Source organism: Bombus pascuorum, chromosome 11 (assembly GCF_905332965.1).
Source record: "Bombus pascuorum chromosome 11, iyBomPasc1.1, whole genome shotgun sequence".
Classification (NCBI taxonomy): domain Eukaryota; kingdom Metazoa; phylum Arthropoda; class Insecta; order Hymenoptera; family Apidae; genus Bombus; species Bombus pascuorum.
The window spans coordinates 1455398-1475446 of record NC_083498.1 but is presented as its reverse complement, the minus strand read 5'-3'; the positions used below and the strand labels follow the sequence as shown (position 1 = coordinate 1475446).

At 38.9% G+C, this 20049-nt stretch overlaps 5 protein-coding genes across 12 annotated transcripts in view; 4 read left to right on the top strand and 1 right to left on the bottom strand.

Moving 5' to 3' along the window:
- Positions 1–4918, top strand: part of LOC132911676 (cadherin-99C) — a 114893-nt gene extending 109975 nt beyond the window's left edge. For both annotated transcript variants that reach the window (XM_060968448.1, XM_060968449.1), the window contains 3 exons: positions 185–415; positions 1610–1839; positions 2556–4918. In XM_060968448.1, coding sequence (XP_060824431.1) covers positions 185–415; positions 1610–1839; positions 2556–2872 — 778 coding nt within the window. In that variant the 3' untranslated portion in view covers positions 2873–4918. The remainder of the gene's footprint in view (positions 1–184; positions 416–1609; positions 1840–2555) is intronic.
- A 1475-nt stretch (positions 4919–6393) lies between these two features.
- LOC132911703 (tetraspanin-11-like) lies at positions 6394–12314 on the top strand. 5 transcript variants are annotated; one of them, XM_060968550.1, is made up of 10 exons: positions 6394–7040; positions 7159–7226; positions 7877–7960; positions 8872–9084; positions 9169–9354; positions 9990–10112; positions 10360–10413; positions 10484–10576; positions 10908–10991; positions 11063–12314. In XM_060968550.1, exons 3-10 carry the CDS (start codon positions 7913–7915, stop codon positions 11123–11125), a joined length of 864 nt encoding a protein of 287 aa, XP_060824533.1. In that variant the 5' UTR covers positions 6394–7040; positions 7159–7226; positions 7877–7912; the 3' UTR covers positions 11126–12314. The 5 variants fall into 5 exon arrangements, with proteins under 5 accessions (XP_060824533.1, XP_060824535.1, XP_060824532.1 ...); XM_060968552.1 differs by having other exon boundaries at positions 6394–7081; XM_060968549.1 differs by having other exon boundaries at positions 6394–7226.
- A 377-nt stretch (positions 12315–12691) lies between these two features.
- Positions 12692–14337, bottom strand: LOC132911716 (carbonic anhydrase 1-like). Its single transcript, XM_060968579.1, has 5 exons — positions 14280–14337; positions 13952–14221; positions 13349–13605; positions 12978–13202; positions 12692–12891 (listed from the first exon to the last, which is right to left on the bottom strand). Exons 1-5 carry the CDS (start codon positions 14335–14337, stop codon positions 12790–12792), a joined length of 912 nt encoding a protein of 303 aa, XP_060824562.1. The 3' UTR covers positions 12692–12789.
- On the top strand, positions 13605–16228 carry LOC132911708 (carbonic anhydrase 7-like). The gene is made up of 3 exons (XM_060968563.1): positions 13605–14976; positions 15334–15687; positions 15844–16228. The coding sequence occupies exons 1-3, from the start codon at positions 14919–14921 to the stop codon at positions 16083–16085; spliced, it is 654 nt and encodes a 217-aa protein (XP_060824546.1). The 5' UTR covers positions 13605–14918; the 3' UTR covers positions 16086–16228.
- An 884-nt stretch (positions 16229–17112) lies between these two features.
- On the top strand, positions 17113–18758 carry LOC132911915 (carbonic anhydrase 2-like). Of its 3 annotated transcripts, XM_060968952.1 has the most exons (7): positions 17116–17360; positions 17446–17616; positions 17702–17843; positions 17934–18039; positions 18117–18219; positions 18312–18448; positions 18520–18756. In XM_060968952.1, the coding sequence occupies exons 1-7, from the start codon at positions 17333–17335 to the stop codon at positions 18637–18639; spliced, it is 807 nt and encodes a 268-aa protein (XP_060824935.1). In that variant the 5' UTR covers positions 17116–17332; the 3' UTR covers positions 18640–18756. The 3 variants fall into 3 exon arrangements, with proteins under 3 accessions (XP_060824934.1, XP_060824935.1, XP_060824933.1); XM_060968951.1 differs by having other exon boundaries at positions 17113–17360; positions 17702–18039; positions 18524–18758; XM_060968950.1 differs by having other exon boundaries at positions 17702–18039.
- Positions 18759–20049: the final 1291 nt, after the last annotated feature.

Here is a 20049-nt window from a genome sequence, read left to right as displayed (position 1 = left end):
GGATACGCGAAAAGCTTGCAGTCATCGTAAATAGTAAGTACAGAGAACGTAACAATTTTATTTTTATAGCTACGTAATGCCGATTCGACGATTCGCGCGCGACTTTGTCTCGAGGCTTATCTACGCATTGCCGAGTGCTCGAATTCGAAGGCCAACTTGCGAAATACGTGTGGTTCTGTTGCAGATCGATTATCGAAAAAACGGCTATGTCAAACATCACCTTCGACGTGTCGACGCTGGTCCGAGCGAATGCGATAGACATTCACGCGCCAGTAATGCCAGCCGAGTCAGTACGCACGCAAACCGCCATCGCTTTCAGCGGCGAGGTATTTCCGTATGCCTTGATAATCATCGCGTGTGTCATCTTGATCCTAGGCATAGCTGGCATCATCTATATTTGCGTCTCCTGGTCCAGGTAAGTTGCTCGTTTCCGTTAGTGACAACGTGTATGATTCCAGTCTCGAACGGAATTTGATTTGTTTCCTCTAACCTACTGTTAATGCGTTAATTATCGTGAACAGAAAGGAAAAAACGTTAGATATTCGAACGATCGGGCTCGACTTGTGTTACGTCGAGTAACACTCTCCTCCACCAGATCGCGTGTCGCGGGCATGCTGGCAAGCAGAAGTCTATACATTGTCGCGGCGCGCCTTCAATATCGTGTTTTTAACCGTCGCCAGTGGCCCGCGGTAGGTGATCCGGTGTCGTATATCAACACAATGCAGCGACGAGCGTATGGTTACCGTCTGGCCGCGAGTTCCAGAAACTTCGATTCGGATCTGTTCGATTTTACGTGTTCATTGGCGCGTGCGGTGGCGTGATCCTAGGGTAGTGGGGGTTGTCTCCTCAAAAGACAAAGGAATCGGTCCAGGACAGTCAAACTCTTCAGTAGCATTCGAACAATCAAACGTATCAGTCGCATCAGTAGCATTCAAACAGTCATACAAATCAGTCGTATTTCACAAGATCTCACTAGAACATACTATCCGTAACTTCAAACACAATTCAAACAAATACTTTCTGTATAAGTTATAAGTGTTATTGTGATACAAATCTCTCTCTCTCTCTCTCTCTCTCTCTCTGTGTGCGTGCGTGCGCGCGCGCGTGTGTGTGTGTGTGTGTGTAATAAGTTGCATTCATTGAATCACCCCTGTTATCCTGAACGAAACACGGGGAGCGACCAGTTCGCGGCGTCGATTAGCCTAATCATAGCGAGAATTTACGCCTCTCGCTGACGCGTTCCTTCAAGACCGCGTCTCTCCGCGAACGGTCGTAACAACTTGATTCCTAACGTGTAATTTAATGATTCAATGGTTCAGACATACCGGCCAATTTTGAGCGCGGCTGTCGTGGCAATAACGTTGTTACCGTGTTAATATCGTGAGAAAGAATCGTTTTCAAGTGGCGCAATGAATATTTATACCAGCTACGAGCCCGCGTACCATGCAAATTCATCGCTCCCTTTATTACATTCGTTAGAATTAATTGCGCTTTCCGGCGTAGTTACCTCTTAAAATTAAAATTAAAACGTTTAGCGCTGCGATACGTCACACGTTCGTTCAACACTAACTAGTCGCTACACGAATATTCTGTTGTCTCGTGTGCATAGATACAAAGCGTACAAGGAACGGATGCAGCGGATGTACGTCGTGCCCCGTTACGATCCTGTGTACGTCGAGCCAAATTTGAAAGAATACGAGACACAGGTGCTTCAAATGAGCGTGCCTGTCGACGACAACGACAGCTATAACGATCTGCAGCTTGATTTCAGCAATAAGAATCATGCGTTCAGCTTGGACAATGTTAGCTATATTACCAAAGATCACGGAGAAAGTACCGGTAATTCAAATATTTTTTAACGATTATTACAGTTACATACGTGCTATTACTGTCTATTATAACATCAGCGAGTGTAAAACATGTATCGATGATTTCCGAAATGTATTTAGATAGAGTCCTGATTAATTTTCAAGCTCTTTGGCCGATCAAGTATATCGTCAGGTATAGAAAATGTAAGAAACGGTGGACAGAATCTTTTGCAAATATTCAAACACCATGTACAACGACGAATCGCTTTGTTGCAAGGTCTACCTTGTGCGACGAGAAGTAAACCTTAAAACGATAAGAAATATCATATAGCTGAAACGGTTAAAGATAAGAGCGGGTAAAATACACCGCTTTAAAAATAATTGTTTGCTTCGGAAGGTTTAGTACTCTATCTACGTGAATTTATTACATCAGACTGACTTTTATACCTTACCTTACACCCTTCTCATTTTTCTCTTTTTTATCATTAGAAATCTTATCTTCCGAATTCCAAGTTCGTACGAATCATTTTGAACGGTGGAATATAGAGTTACAAAGCGGAAGCGAAATCTCGGTTTTTAACAACGCTGCGATATTTCTTAGTTAACCATCGATTTACTGGTCGAAGAAGAGTTTGGAAACACTCGAATTTTTCTTTTTGTTCCTCTGAAAAATGGTTTCATAAATGGAAAATAATTAGCAAGACGAGGAGAACGGAATTGATGGACGCGTGTTTATCATCTGTTTAGGTCAACAGAGCCCTGTAAGTTCCGAAGCGGCGACCACGGCACGTGCTTCCAGCATAGTCGGTACTCACGGAGAGACGAACATTCACTCATTGCGACGATCGACCCTTGGTAGAAAAAATCATAACAGCAACGCGAACACGTTGAACAACCACGACACGACGCCCGTCTTAAATCCACTCTACAATCATGGTAACGATCTACTCAATCCTAGTCCGTCGAACGATAACGTCACGTTCAGAGAAAAAAGGGATTATTCTCATCTAGGATTCACGTACTTGGGCGAACAAAGCCCGGTAGAAACGACCACAGAGTTATAAAAAAGGTTGCGCGTGAAATTAAAGACGAAGAAGGGGCTCGGATATGCTCAACTCGAGACTTTTGCTAAAATTCTTGCTCCAGGTTTTGCGCTGTGCGATCATTTTTTACGATGTCGACCTATCGGTTAAAAGAGACAAATTACAGCGTCGCGTTGCCAAGTATTCGTTATTAATCGTGCGACATCGCCGGCGGCGGCGCGACACTCGTTTCCAAAGGTGACTGCGTATTTTTGAGATTAAATTCGCGAGGATTAAAACAAAGTTCGTTTCGTAGCTTTGCCCGAGACGACGACCGAACCGAAGCGAACCGAAAGCAAGCGCCAGTGCATTTTTAAACAAGAATTTGTTCCACGTGACGAATCTTCAATCGAATTGTTGCGATGAATAGAGCAGCGCATGTGCCACGACGCGAAACGACATCGCGAATACTCTCTATCGACGATGAACAAAATCCGGCGAATTTCTCTCTGCGAAAAACGTTGAAAGGCGTTGAAAGGCTTTCAACGTTGTCCGTCGCGCATTGCGATTCTACAAAATGCGAATCAACGTGGCACGGCGCGATCAAAATCATTATTTTCACGAGTTTGTTTAGAAAATCCGCCAACGAGCGCGGTTATCACGACTGTACAACGAAATTGCCATCGATTTTGCGACAATAGTGCGCGACTTCAATGTGATTTATGCTTCTTGCTCCGATGCAATGACCAAAAATGCTGCGTGCTCGTGGTATAATCGAAAAGCAAAATCGGAAGATCGAGGCACCGTTCAAGCACGAGTCTTTCAATTCTCCTCCGACCATCGCCTGATATTCTCAGGGTTAGCGACAAAGAAACTCTTTTCTTTTTTTACTTTACATCGAGATACGAATACACATTTCGTTCAAGTATTCGTACGTCGGTAATTTGTAGCGACGGCGAGAATATCAAGAATATACTTCAAATGTATATGCGCATAGACCGTTGTTACGTCGCTGCCACTGCGAATATTTCGCCTTGGTGACGAAGGTCACTTACATCGAATCTATGCTGTGCAATAGTTCATTGTCTCGCGCGATAATGTTGACGAATAGAGTTCATATTGCGCACGATGCGTCCATCGTCAATTCTCGTTTACGTCTAAATCGATGATACAAATTTTTATTCGAAACATGTGCAGAAAACGCATAGCAGTAATTATGAGTCATCGTACCGTCCAACGTAGTAGTAAGGATTAATAATAAAATAATAGATTTCTAAAGGTTGTATGTGAGCGAATAATGGAACGTGTGCACTGTGTATATGTGATCGGCCCGTGAACTTAAATATGTATATGCATGAGAGAGACCCCCGTAAAACCATTGTATAATAAGATCTTCTTATTTATAATTGCGCGTTTGCTCATATTATTATTATTATTATTATTATTATTATTATTATTATTATTATTATTATTACTCAACCAATGGTACACATCCTTGTTACGTACTGTTATAGAGTGAAAATTTTCTTCGGCTATTCGCGCGTTATTTTCTCTCGCGAACATTTTTTATTCCCTTTCCTTCTTTTAACCTTGAACTACGAAGCGGACCGCTCTTTCAAAGTGCGGTTCTTTTTGCAGATGTTGGATAAGTAGGCGGGTGATTACGCAATTAAATATAAAATATGTGAAACGCGTTTAAATACGATGATACTTACGATTATCGATCGGCAAATATGGTGTACTTGATATAATAATTTCCAATACGGATTTATTTCGAGCCTTGTATGTAAGATCTGCTAAATCGATTATTTGCATCCATTACATTATGCGGTGAACGATATCCAATAGTGTAATTTATTACATAAGAGAAAATTGTGAGACTTGATCGATTAAATCTCTAGTCGTATGGCGAACACCTTTATAACGAATCTCTCGATCGTTTCTACTTTGTTTAGGATACAACGTTGAAAAATTATCCGCATCGCCGATTCTTTGACTAGAGCGTTAACATCTTTTACTCATAGTTGTTTAAAGTACGAATGCTGTAAAAATTGTTAATACCTAATAAATCCATTATATTTACATAAAGTCGATCTTTTGTATTAATCTATATAATTTAAAAGCTCGCTCGACCCTTAATCAGTTTCAGTAAATGCTATTAACAACAAAATTAGTGCGGTTTAGAACTATCGTTTATAATGTGCCTTATTTAAGACTCTCTTGACAATTCTTTATCGATGAAAGAAGGGCTATAACCATAAGTGTCTTTGCAAAATCTAGATTTTATTTTTTATTCGATGGTAATAAAGAATGATAATGAACGATTAATAATGTGATCGAAATAATCTTTGAGAAGAAAGAGAGGGAGAGAGAGAAATAAGATAATAGGAAACGAACAATTTTTTCATGTTATCAATACGCACATTTTTAAATCAAATATCAATATCGATAATGAGAGGAAATGAACATTCTACATAATTTTATAGTGAAATATATTCAATAAAATTATTTACATATTATGTACAAACTTTTGAATTATATCAAAATAATATAGTGCACAAATATTGTAAAGGTACAGTACGTGTATATGCATAGTACTCTAATATATATTAGTATATTAGCTCTCTGATAACATAGTGTCGTTTTTATAAATTTATAAATTATTATTAATTATTAATTAAATTATTATAAATATATAAATTTATAAGTTAATATATAAAATATAAAATATATTAATTTATATATAATATATATATAAATTATAATAATATATATATTAAAGTATATTGTGCACAATATACATAAGATAAATCTCGATAATATTTTTACGAAAATGCTTATAAATGCAACTGAAAAGACGCAAACTAAAAGACATACTACAAACTGTTCCACTTCGAAACGAAACGCGAACATCTCTCTGCATTACCAACATCGTACACATCGAACGATTCCCAGTTTTCATTCTGCTTAAACTGAACGAATCCCGCTGTGTGATCCCGCTGTGATCATACGTTTGCCTCTGTTGTTCGTAATAAGAAAAGAAAGGAAGATACATGGTAGCAGCAAGATCGCGCGGTAGAATATCGCTCGCGTGCATTCTGGATTATCGGTGCGCGTTACGGAAAAATGCGAAAATGCGAAAATACGGAAATTCGAAAAAGCAAGTTTTAAGTAATTTTATTCGTAAATCGAGGGGTGAAGTTCGGAGCGAAAAAATGTGGCGCACGCAAATGTATCACAGGAGCCGATGCAAGTACGATCTTATCTCTAAATATGAACTCACGAACAAGATTCCAAACAAAATTGGTCGGTCCGGTTAAAAGCAGCGTTGATAATTGTAGCAATTAAACTTGTAAACCGATGCGAAAGCTAGGCAATTGACCACTAGTGGTCGTTCGTACGGTGGTCTAACGTTCATCATTGACGACGGAACGAAAGCTGGTCGAGTGGCGAAACGTCTGGACTAACGAGCAGGGATCGACTAGGACTCGCGTCGGCGCGGTTACAATGCGACGCAGCCGCATCTGGACCAACCACCGGACGACGTAAGGGCGGAAGATGAGCGGAAGGTGGGAAGGAGAGAGCGTACCGCTCCCGAAGCAGATGACGTCGGAGTTGGCAGCATTTACCCTCGGCAGTATCGTCGCGATAGCACACGGCAGAATTCTCTATCGGTGTTTGGAGTGAGATCCATTCGAGGAGACTCGCGGAAACTCCGGGAGTTGGCACGTGAGATCGGTACATCGATTTTTCTCGGTAACCAGCATCTTTCTCCAACGACGCTCCGTCGATTGCCGTGCGCGCGCGCGCGCGTGTGTGTGAGCGCGCGCGTGTGTGTGCGTGTGTGTGTACTTCGTCTTGGTCGCCCTCTCAGCGTGCGGGAACCTCTACGTGCTCGTGCTTGAATTTAATAACGGGAAACGGGAGCCGAAAGAAAAGTGAAGAAGAAAATGAGAGAGTGAATAGGCAAGCGTTACGAATCGTGAACTACTTGTGAATTGATCTACAGAGAAGAATAATCGGAAATTAGTTTTCCGGTTTTTGTTTCCACGGTGTTACTGGTCTTTGTACGCTTTGTTTCCCGCCCTTGTTTCTCTTATGTTTCGAGTAGCTGTCAGCAGCAAGTAGGAGAATCAACAGGACCAGCAACTGGCAGCCTATTCCTCCGTCAAAACCTGTTTACACGAATGATCCCGCTGGAATATGGCAAGTAATATCATAGAAGAGTAGCTATGAATATTTATGTGAAAGGTCTCGTTTGAGTATTCGTAGCATGCACAATGCTGGTATTTCGATTAAAAACGGTTAATTTTTCTTTCGTCCATTAGAGGCGTGAGAAGGTATAGCAAGCAACTGTACGTGATTTTCCAGGGAACTTTAATTAATTTCCAAGCGTGTAAGTACTTAGGATTAATTGGTAATAAGTTGTATGCCTGTGATCGCTTAATCGTGGATTTACTGTGGTCGTACGATATTAATATGTATAACCGTATATGAACCGTCCACGCATCGATCCGACAATTTCGCCTTTGATCCCGATTAGTTGCAATGGTGTTTTAACATTTCGTCGTTTAACCCATTAACTCACGCTATATAGTCAACATCGAAACGAAAAGCTGAAACACAGGTATCATATTATTGCGCCACGGCATATCCGATTCGCAGTAATTTTTCTATTCCCTTTGAAGCGTAGGTAGATCGTGCACCTTTGAGTATAATTGCGTCCCCAGAGTGACACGGGCATTTTAAAGGCTCGTTCTTCTAAGGTACGGTAGGTTTTAATTCTCGTGAGTGGATCAAGAGATACGTAGATAGACGCACGCTTCGCTCGCATCGCATCGCATCACGAGATTCGCCAACACCTGCTTGCTTTTATCCTCGTTCTGCTGGTATTTACGTTCTTAATCGTGCTCTTTATAAATTTTCAATTTGTTCGAAAGCGTTGATATTGAAAAATTCAAGTGAAAGGCATTTGTCAATTTTTAGAGTAAAGTCGAAATCATCTGGATTTTAAAGTAACTGATACAAGTGATGTTATCTTTGCAGATCAATGACTAATTCGATGTCTTGAAAACGACCGACATGAAGTATTTGAAATTCGTCCTATTTGCGTTCAACATATTGATATGGGTAAAGTATTAATCGTTTAATTTCAGATTATATCTATCTATGTATGTATGTATACATATATCGTACGAATAGGTCGGATGTTTGCACGGCGTACCTACCGTTTTCCTATTTTTATTCTGTTTTATGTTTCTACGAAATAAAGATCAAAATTCAGAAATATTTCTTCGTGCAGAAATGAAAACAGGAATAATTCGGTACTTTATGAAGAATCGTGGTGTTTTCTGATAAAGCGTAAACAAAGAATGAACGCGTATCGTCACTAATAATATACCATTGATACATACATATATCGATAAAGTCAATCACCTAGGAAGTTCAATAACAGTTAACAGTAAGTAAGCCAACAACGGTACGCTTGTAATAAAAACGAAGCGGCACGTAAAAGTTAGGTTGCGGGAGATTGGTCATTTACCGTTAGCGATAAAATTGTAATGTTTCGACAACAAAAACGAAGGAAAAAATGGAAAAATATCGAGCGATTGGCGTAAAGGTCTTACACCGTAACATTGTGAAAGACAGATGTTTCGTTGCTTTACGGATGATTGTTTGGAGACGTAGAATAATTTTCTAATAAACTTACGTAGAGATAATAATAATAACCAACGCTGTAAGAGCTTTTAGATTCTAGGATTAAACGTCATTAGTTAGATACACTATCTATCGTTGAAATACATAGGGTATTTTATGTGACTGGACCGTGAGACGCAATACTGTACTGCAATACCAAAGTATACGAAGCTAACAAGATCGAAACGCATACGTGTCTAAAGACGAAAACAGAAGGTTCAATTTCGTTGCATAAACGATATTTTGTTGCGTACCGCGGTTGCATAAAGTACCTTACAAATGGTTTAGTAGTATGGAGAGTAGTATATTAGTAGATAACTACATAAAAAGAAATTACTCGATAGTTGGCTGGGTGTACGGTACTGATGATAGGGGCATGCTTGCTATTGGAACCAAGCAAAGGGCACCTGTTAAATCTTTTCGTGCCCGACGTCACGCCGCACGAAACTATTAACCTGATAGCTTGTAGCTTGGTCGGTCTCGGTTTTACGGTGCTGACGGTCGGTTTCTTCGGATGTCGTGCTGCTCTCTATGGAAATCAATGCATACTGGCCACCGTAAGTTATCGATAGATGCACCTCGTGCGCTACACCTATAACAGAAGCACGGCCAAGGTCTACGATACATTTTTAACTGTCCAGTACATGAGCATGCTCGTGGCACTGATCATTACCGAACTCATCACCGCTGCCGTTGGTGGACTAATGACATTTCGAATACTTTCTGGATTGGAGGAGCGGCTGATTAACAAATTGGCCGAGGATTACGGTCACGAAACGACTAGCGACATACCCTTCAGCCACAGTCTCGACTTTGCGCAATATAAGGTAAAACTGCTAATAACACCGATCGATCGTTTATTCACTGAGCTTGTTTATCGCGCGCAATTATTCTTTGGTTATGTCACTGACTCTCCTAGTCGATCGATCGATCAACCACCGGAAAACACATAAACTAGCCACTTCCTGAATTCTCGCTCGATCGGGCAACTATTCGTTAGTTGTTCTTTTGCATATTGTTCTTTATGTTAGTGACAAACGTACATACGTCGTACGACATCGCACCTTTAAAAGATGCGACATTTGGAAACGTAGGAACGTTCGACTGTTCGTCACCACGCCAAATCGAATGATTTTCCTATTGAGGTTCCGAAATGCGAGAACATTTGCAAATTTGCGCAACCGCACGACGATATGTAACGGTTTTCACACGATCTCTTCGTCGTAGCGTCGCGTCGCGTGGAATCGCGTCGTGTCGATCGGTCGACGGAAATATCCATTAAGTTTCAAAGGCAATTCTCGTCCATATGTTCGTCTCTATGTATAACGAGCGGCGAGAGATCGAAAGCAGCACAATGCAAATTTTATTTCGCGCCCGAGCGACGTCCAATGCACGACACGGTACATCATTCATCCAACCACATTGCGATGGTCCAAAGAGCACACGAATCATTCCATTACAGTTTAATTGCTGCGGAATACACGGATACGGGGACTACAATGGCACGGCATGGTGGAGAGACGCGCAAATTTCGGGCAACAGGAGGCAGGTGCCGCTTACGTGTTGCGTTTTAAAAAATACAGAGGTACGGAAAAGCTATTTTCGTAGTATAATTACATACCCCCTTTATAGCAGATCCTACACACTTTAGATACTTCACGAAAAGTTAAAAATATACCTGTACGTATGCAGATGCATTATACACCGAAATATTCTATTTACTGCTCGATCTTTTTACATTTTTCTGCACCGAATAAAATCGCGACTATAAACTGTTACTAAATGTCATATGTCTGTATATATGAAAATCATTGATTCGTATTACCTCGCAGGTAAAAAATACGGGAAGTCCAATGAGCGTCGTGTCCAGAGTGTTCAGCAAACATGTAAGTAATTTGATCGAGTTTGAACTTTCTCTTCATACTGCATTCATGAAATTCTTATTTCTCGCGGAAGAACGAGAAACCGTGGCTAAGCCCGAAACCAGTGGACGAAATAGCATGTCAAGTGGAAGACGAAGAGGGTCACGATGGATATCGACATAAAGAGGTAGAGATTCGCTCTAAGATTTAATCATTTTAAAAAGAAATATCGTGACATCGTCGATCTAATGAAGCATAAAACAATTCCAATTCTTTCTCGGTTCGTGCATTAATTCTAGTATTGATTCTAGTTTCGATTAAACCGTTCTTTTTTTTTTCGTATAAGTAATTACGGTGCACGACGTACATATATGTCAGTTAACGAAAGAATCGAAAGCACAAAGAAAATGCAGCAGCTACCGTTTACCGTTAAATCTACGAACGACAAATATTTTAAATAGCGATTTTCCGTTTTATGTTCATCGGTTGATTTCTTATGTTATGAAATATTTTTATAGGGCTGCCTCTCGAAAGTTACAAGTTGGTTGCAGTGCGAGAGCTTCACATTAGTATTCCTGGGTATGGCAATGGCTGGTATACAAGTACGTTTTCACAGAATACCCAAGATTTCAGATATTTGAAATCTAATCACGGATACGTTTGTATGTTTCAGACATTCGGTATAATAACTTCGGCTTTCCTTTGTCGAACGATAAGGGATATGCAAGTGGATTGAGAAGGCGATGCCAAAGGGACAAAGCTAAAGGAGAACCAATTTCCAGTTCCCAGTTTAGTTGGGTTTACGAGGAAATCGGACGCGTTATTTTGATATTTCATTCGTTCAGTTTCGACGATTTTGTTATGAAAATCGATTTAATCGAGGGAACAACGATACACGTGATAATACCTGGACGTTTCGAGCAGATTTCATAAGAGATTTGGCGAGACATCCTCCGAAATCACTGGCGAAAAGATTTTTAAGATTTTATTTTTAAAAACAATCGATGGTTGCGACATTTACCGTAGAATAATAGAAAGCTGCGCTTGCTCGAAACCTTCAAAACCATTCCCGTCCCTTGTATGCGTGTTTCATTATAAAATATCGTAGCGACCTCGAACGAGAGAGAAATATCTACGATACTGTATATAAAACGTTATTCACTCCGAATACGAGATACTCCGGTTTTACCAACTTTTGCGACAGGACTTTATATCGCGTTCTATAATGACGCTCGCTTTTGCAAATCACGAGAAAAGCGATATTCTTACTGCGGCATTCCTACGCACTGTGAGGTGGTAAATTTTTGATCACGGGTAAATCTGTAAATACATATGTACTTACGTGCTAAGAGCGGAGCGAGAAAACGCGGCGAGAGAATCGTCTATCACCCTTTTTTGCTTGCGAAATTCACTTGACAAGATCTCGTTTTTCACACCACGTGGACGCCTGACTTATACATTGGCAAGCGCATATGTTTCAAAACATCTTGTGATTTTTTACTGGGGAAATACACCATCGAAGTGAGAATGTACCCGATATCAATATATATACATATATATATTGTGTGTGCGTGTGATAGAAATTCATAAATTCATCTACGTAAATACCAGCGCAAGCCGCTTGAGAGAACTGGATGTATATCCAGATAAAAAAAAAAAAAAGCGAGAGATCTAATGTATTCTCCGGTATAGTGTCCGCAATGAACGTTCACGCAAGAAGAAACAGAAGACAGATGCATGCATCTTACAATAATTCGTGCCAAATAGATAATATATGTACTCTTACATACCTGATGCGACTTACGACGAGCTAGTTTAACTTTGTTATACCTTTATTTTCTGATAAAATTTGTTGGAAAGTATTTGGCGCGTTCGTAAAATATAGCAGGAAAACAATAAAATTATTGCTCTCTGTACATAAAATACTTATTCGATGTTTCATATTTTCAACAGCGAACAAAAATAATCTCATTGTCCCGCTAAAGAAAATTAGACGATTCCTTCGTTAGAAGGGGAACGTTTTACCCGAACGGGGCAACGTATCGAATCTACGCGATTTTTGTACGAGCGCTATATGCATATTTCGCACGTATTCTTTTCATCGCCGGTAATATAATTATTCACATCGAAGAAACGAAGCAGCAGCTGCACGAAGTAGACGGTTGAAAGGCGATGTTCGTTCCGTACAATCATATACTAACGTCAATGTCAATTGAGATTACAGCAAAAACAGAAAATATATCGCTTTGTACTTGATTTTATTAAGAATCAGTTTATACGCATAGATAGTAGAAAAACGTTACAGATTTAACGGAACACAAATGACTATATACGCGTGTTGATAGTTTTACACGAACACGCATAAGACATAAAATTAATTTTGTAATTTGTTAACAAATACTACGAATAAAAGTACACGCTACGGTCGTTTACTCGTTGTACGGGTCTACAATTTAACGGTATAGGACCATCCGGTGAGCAAATTTGTCGAAATTGTGCAATCTGTAGTAAAAGTTAATATGTGGCAAATGTATTGAGGTATTCGAGTACATGTAATCGTTATAAACTATACAAAGCGATAGCTTTACCTGAGACGATGATATAGCGATCGGTTCAGGTTGCAAGATCCACGTAACAATTTCACTGCAGGGTGGCTGGGTAAGAGAACCGTTGTAAGTATAATAATCGGTCTGAAAGTGTGGGAATATCCATAGCAGCGGGAAGGGTGGAACGTGCACCTTCGTCCCTGGTTTAACAATTCGCCGCAGATTTCTCACGATATGATCCAAATAAGGATTATCCGCGTTTGTAATCTATTAATATTAATTTAATACTAATTTATTTACTCCATCTACTTTATACTTTTTATACAATTTATAAAATTTCATTAAAAAGGTAGTCTTTCTACTTCCATAGAGAGCTTAGTCGATACTTTGAAAACTATGAGATACGATTTAACCTGAAAAAAGAACGAGATGATCAGTATGCCATCGCTTTCTTTAGCAGCAATCGCCTCCAAAAGTGAGTTAAAGCCGCGTTTTATGTGCCACACTTGCAATTCCATGGGATATCGAACGTAATCTAACGTATGTTCGCTGCCTTCGTCGTTCGATTGTCCCCAATGAAACATCATCGAGCAGAGGTCGTAAACGTTAGTCAAACAGCCACCTTCGATGTATGGTCGATTTAAATTGCCCCACATCGTGCTCACTATCACTGGAAATTGAATAGTGATTATTAAACGGATCAGCAGACGATAAATTATGACCGGTCGAAAGGTGATCGAGATGATCCTTAACAAATTTGAAATGCAAAATACATATAACGTAAGAACGATAGAGAAGGAAACTCTTGACGACAAAACGTTCTTGCAAACATTCTAACCATAGTTGATAAAAAAAAAGATGTAACTTTTAATTAATATTGTATAAATACGGAGAACTTTTGAATGTACAGATGTAACTAGGTATGTAGGAGATGCAATAGGAGTGTGATTCCATAATTTTTAACGGATAATAAGTAAGTAACGATTTTGTTTGTTAAACCAGTGGAAAATTTGCACCGTTATTTTCGTTATTCGCTATGGTCGTCGATAGTGGTCCTTTATCGTAGCCGTTCCAACGGAGAGGTTCGGAAGGTTGCACCACAACGACGAGCTGTGTTGCAATGTTGATTGGTGACTGATTGCTACCATTGCTATCAGGATACAGCAGTTTCCACATGTGGGGCCCATTGCGGTCCGTATAACCGAACGTGAAAGGAGGAAAATTGCATTCGTTTTCTACCCAGGGGAATAATTGGGTCCAATCGAGAACTTCGGTCAGTAGCAAAACTAGTAACGAACGGTTCTATAAAGTATAAGGTAGGGAAAAACGGACGAATCGTCTTACAAATGAGGAGGACACTGCTGCATATGATCATAAATTCTGATGCTGATATATTTATCATTTTCAATGACCGTCCAACTTAATTTTATCGGTTGATACGCATTGGGCTCTGTGTAAAATTTCCGATCGCACATAGATGTATACACACATACAAGAATTTCACTTGCGAATTTGAAAGAAAACGTCCAATAAAATAATCAGCTGGCTATCCGGGCAAAATGAAGGATCAATGGATATCGAGCACGGTCTATTTGAATATAACTTCATAGAAAAAGCGCGGTTTAATTGTTCCGACCTCGATACCGCGATCGATGTTATGTTATTTCTTTTTGACAGTTGGCAAAGTTAAATTGCAGTAGTAAAAAGATGTGTACGAAATGTATTCTATAAGATAATATGTAATATATAATAATATGCAATCGCGACTCGTTATCTAAAATAATGAGAGCAATCGTTATATGAAATAAAATGCAGTGTGCAGGTAAGAATATCCTTGTAAATTCGTAACCTCCAAAATTTTTCACCCGTACTATCGTCATTATCGTTATTATCGTCGAAGGTGATGGTCGTCGAAAATGGGGTCAATCCCCAGTCGATATCGACGAAAACAATGCAATCGGGATAAAGTTCCCTGCACTTATTATGAGTGGTCACTGGAGTCAAGATGGTGAAGCTAAAATGCGAAATATCGGCAGCACAGGTGAGTAACAATCTGCTTATGGTCAAACGAATAACAACTCCTGAGATAAAAAATTTCAAATTATAACTAAATTTGATAAAAATCCTTTTATTCCTGAATCCTATAAATGTAACGCGACATACGTGCATATTTCGAAACAGATATTTTTTTTTTTATTTTATTTTGGTTATTTTACAATTTGTCCTTGTGGACATTTGGTAAAGTGTTATATCTTGTTGGTGAAGAAAAAAAAATATAAATAAAAAATAAATATAGCATGTGTGCCAGCTTCGTTTTTTCTAAGTTATATCTTTTATGGAAACTTAGATATAAGGAAATAATCGAGTAATTTTCTTTTCGCCTCGATCGGTCGGTTAGTTCAAATAACACTGGAAGGTAATAGGAGTGCAGCAACGATTCGCGGTGGTCCGCTTGCAAACGACGTGTACGAGCTGTCGGAAGTGGTATTTCGATGGGGTTCGTCGAATTGTAAAGGTGCGGAACACACGTTGAATGGCACTTGGTTCACGATGGAGGCCCAAGCGATACACTTTAATAAAAGATACGAGACGATCGACAATTGTTGGGACAAACATGACGGACTCGCGATTTGCGCTTATTTTCTACAGGCCTATCAAGTTCCAACTTGGGACGAACATCCGTTGTTTTCCAAGATCACGGACGACTTGCATAAAGTTACGCAGCCTGATTCGTGCATAAAGTTATCACCAAGTATGCCACCTTCGTTTTTTCCAAGTAATTAAAATAGCGTTTCAAATGCATTAAAGGATATTTAAGATGAATCGATGGCTTACATATATCGTATAAAGGATTATCACTGGCTATACGATGTACGTATTCGTTTCAGTTTCATCCGTTTTGTCGTAGATTGCTTGTGCTGGATGAGACAGGCTTGTCAAACACCCGGTTATTACACGTACTTGGGCTCGATCACGACCTTTCCGTTTCACGAATGCGTTACTTGGATCGTTTTCCCAGAGCCAGTGAGGATTTCAGAAAATCAGACGGAATTGTTTCGTATGATACGCGACAAACAGGGCATGTGTATCAAGGAAAATTACCGAGAAGTACAAAAATTAAACGGTCGTGTAGTTTATTATGTCAATTAAAAATCGAAAGTATTCGATCGATTACAACCATTTATTAAGTGATTCCTCGTGTAGTATTTTAGTGATATCTCATCTGTATAATTCACGTATGATAAATAAAAATTTGATATATAACTTGGTATCGAGAATATGCAACATAATTTATGTATGTGTTACGACCGTTCGCGGAGAGACGCGGTCTTGAAGGAACGCGTCAGCGAGAGGCGTAAATTCTCGCTACGATTAGGCTAATCGACGTCGCGAACTGGTCACTCCCCGTGTTTCGTTTAGGATAACAGGGGTGATTCAATGAATGCAACTTATTCCACAGTTGTAGAATATAGATATATATATATTTGTATCACAATAACACTTATAACTTATACAGAAAGTATTGGTTTGAATTGTGTTTGAAGTTACGGATAGTATGTTCTAGCGAGATCTTGTGAAATACGACTGATTTGTATGACTGTTTGAATGCTACTGATGCGACTGATGCGTTTGATTGTTCGAATGCTACTGAAGAGTTTGACTGTCCTGGACCGATTCCTTTGTCTTTTGAGGAGACAACCCCCACTACCCTAGGATCACGCCACCGCACGCGCCAATGAACACGTAAAATCGAACAGATCCGAATCGAAGTTTCTGGAACTCGCGGCCAGACGGTAACCATACGCTCGTCGCTGCATTGTGTTGATATACGACACCGGATCACCTACCGCGGGCCACTGGCGACGGTTAAAAACACGATATTGAAGGCGCGCCGCGACAATGTTAGACTTCTGCTTGCCAGCCTGCCCGCGACACGCGATCCGCTGGAGGAGAGTGTTACTCGACGTAACAGTATGGTTAATTTATCGCATGCTGCCTCGTTCTATTTTATCGCATAACTTGACAAAAAAATTTACGTATTCAATATCTTCCCTAATAATTAAGCTAGATAAAATACATGATAAGTAAATACGATGTAAGCCGGAAGCCGTGCAAAGCTGAAACGCAAAATCCTCGAGGATTACAATAAATAAATAAAAAATAAAATAAATATTTTGCTCAAAGATATGGTAGATACCATTTTGTTATGTAATCAATTACATTAATTAGATATCTAATATGCAACAAGCTTCATGACAAAGATCAAAACATGTGGTAATGTGGTAAACTTTTAACGATGTGATTAACTTTTTTCAGTCACTCTTTTCTATTTTTGGCCATGTAGATGGAAATTTTTGCGATACTTAAATACTTATGTGGAACTGTATAGAATAAAAATGTCAAAAGAGAAAAGAAAGTACATAGGTACGTATATATTGGGACGTGTATATTAAGTATGCCGTATGTTTTGAAGTTGTTCAATAATTTTCAATCTTACCGATTTTTTAAGCTACTAAAACTACGATCTTATCAACGTCGTCATCGGGATTACCTAAATGGCGACAATCGCCAATTAACCTATGCAAGACAGCTACATGGAGCAAAAAATTTCCTCCTCTATATATGACAAACTACTGGTCGAACGAAGGTACAGCTACAATGACGAATACTGGTAAAACAGGTAATTTTTCTACGTTTCATTTACGCTTAACATCAGAGACGTTTAAATGTTCCATTATGAAGATATGAGAACGCTTCTTTCTCAGTGAGTATAGAATTTTCCAATAGAACACTACCTGCGATGCGAGGTGGTCCTTTGAGCAAAGACGTGTTTCAATTCATGAATGTAGAATTTCGCTGGGGCCCGGAAGATTCATTGGGTGCGGAACATTCTATTAACGGGATCTGGTTAGAGACTATCTCTTTAAAACTTGGCGCTCATCGCGTATCGCGACGGTATTATTCCGCACACGTTTCAAGTCATTTTATCGACTGTAGGTACTCAATGGAGGCACAGATAATGCATTGGAACACTCGTTACGGATCGATAGAAAAGTGCTTCGACAAACCAGATGGAATTGCGGTGCTCTCCTACCTCATGCAAGTACGGATACTTGTTATAGTCGATACAATCGATTTATTTTCGTTATACACATGCATATTTTAAACTATCGAAAATAGGTTATCGGCTGCCCCGGAATTCCTGATAATCCTTCGCTAACGAAAATCACTAATAACCTGACAAATATCAAAAGAATGGGAAGCAGTACCAAAATTCCACCTGGTAACAGTATTTTAGTAAAATAATGACTAGTTTCTTCCCTTTTCCTACTAATTTGCATTCTTTAGAAAATTTGAAAAATTATTCTTGAATAGATTGTCTGCTTTGGATGTTAGAAGCGTGCAGGGCTCATGGCTATTACACATATCCAGGTTCTCTTACCGTTCCACCATATAGCGAATGCGTTATTTGGATTATTTCATCCGCTATTACGAAAATATCCACTCACCAGGTATATTTATTTAAAACGTAGCTTGTTCCATGTAACACACGATATCGTGTTATCTTTTATTTTTACGCTAGATAGACGCATTTAGGAATCTTTATGATGGCAAATGGAAAAACATATCGGGAAATTATAGACAACAACAAAATCTTCATAGAAGAAGAATCTTATTTGCTACGGATACTGCTGTAACATGAGAAATGAATAATGCATGGAAAATAATTACTTTATTATTTACTTATCTATTATTATGTGAATATCATTTACAAAATGTTTCACGCGTAAAAATAAATAAAAATATGATAACTAACGGAATAAGTAATTCCAATCCTCTGTTTAACCTGAATCCTTCGTTGTATAAAATTTATGATACAAAAGATATAAAAGAAGTTAACTGTTCATCATATTTCCTACCTTCAGAAATACATTCCGAACAATGCTTTAAACATTTTTAAACGATATTTGAAAATTTACTTGTTTATCAATGTGTCACGCAAGACACAGTTTTCTCGTTTACACAACACGCGCAATATCTTATTCATAATGTGGTCTCTAAAGAACAAATAAACGTACAGATATGTTTCAATCTACAACACTACTAACTCCCTAAAGTTTTAGTTCACCTCACAACGATGTCCGAATATACAGGTTTAATTGGTAAGATAATTTGAACTTTTAATATTTCATTAGGTTATATGACATATACGTACATAAATATATGTATATTCCGCGCCGTGATGACCCGATACTCAACAACACGTACGCTGAGAAAAGCATATTTGTTAGGTGCAGTCCCTCCCTTGTTTGAGCGATTCTTGTGTCCTTTTCGATCTCACTGTTCTGTGTTCTATTGTATTTTGTATAGTTGGTTCTGTGGGTATTGTATTATAATTAACGTTGCTGAATAACTCCAGTTCAGCTAACCTAAATGAAAGCCGACTAAACCGCAGTGAATCATCAAACGATTCAAATTTTAAATGCATCGCCAATACCGCCAATATACACGAACATACCGGCCAACGCAAACCGTCTCTTAATAAGATCTCTTTGAAAGCAGAGAAAGAAACTGGTATAGTGAAAATGGAAAAAATTAAGGAATTGTCGTTCAAAGGCAATTTAAGTGTCGAAGGTCCCTTTATGAAAGCCGAAGTCGTAAAGTAAAATTCTGAAATTAAAAAGCTGCTTGAAAGACACCGTGGCTTTATAGGTAACGAAAGAGTAGTAAATTTTACACCGAAATTATCAATCAAGGCCAAGCAGAAAAAAGACAATAATGGAAGAAATTATACAACACCTAGAATCTGAAAATAGGTCATTAAAAAAGATTGTCAGTGATAAAAGTAAGATATGGTTGAGATGAAAATGAGAAAATATATTCCCAAACGTAAACTTAATCCCAAGGGAAGAAATATCGATCATATTGGTATTAAACACCTACTAGGTGATAGGGAAGAAATTAAAAGGCGACGCCTAAATACCATATGTATACATATGTATACGAATATAATAATGCAAATATTCCTATTTATAAATCTAATTTTTATTTGAGGCTTACCAACAACGGGTCAATCTCCGATTAATCTAGACGATCGTTTAGTAAGAAAACG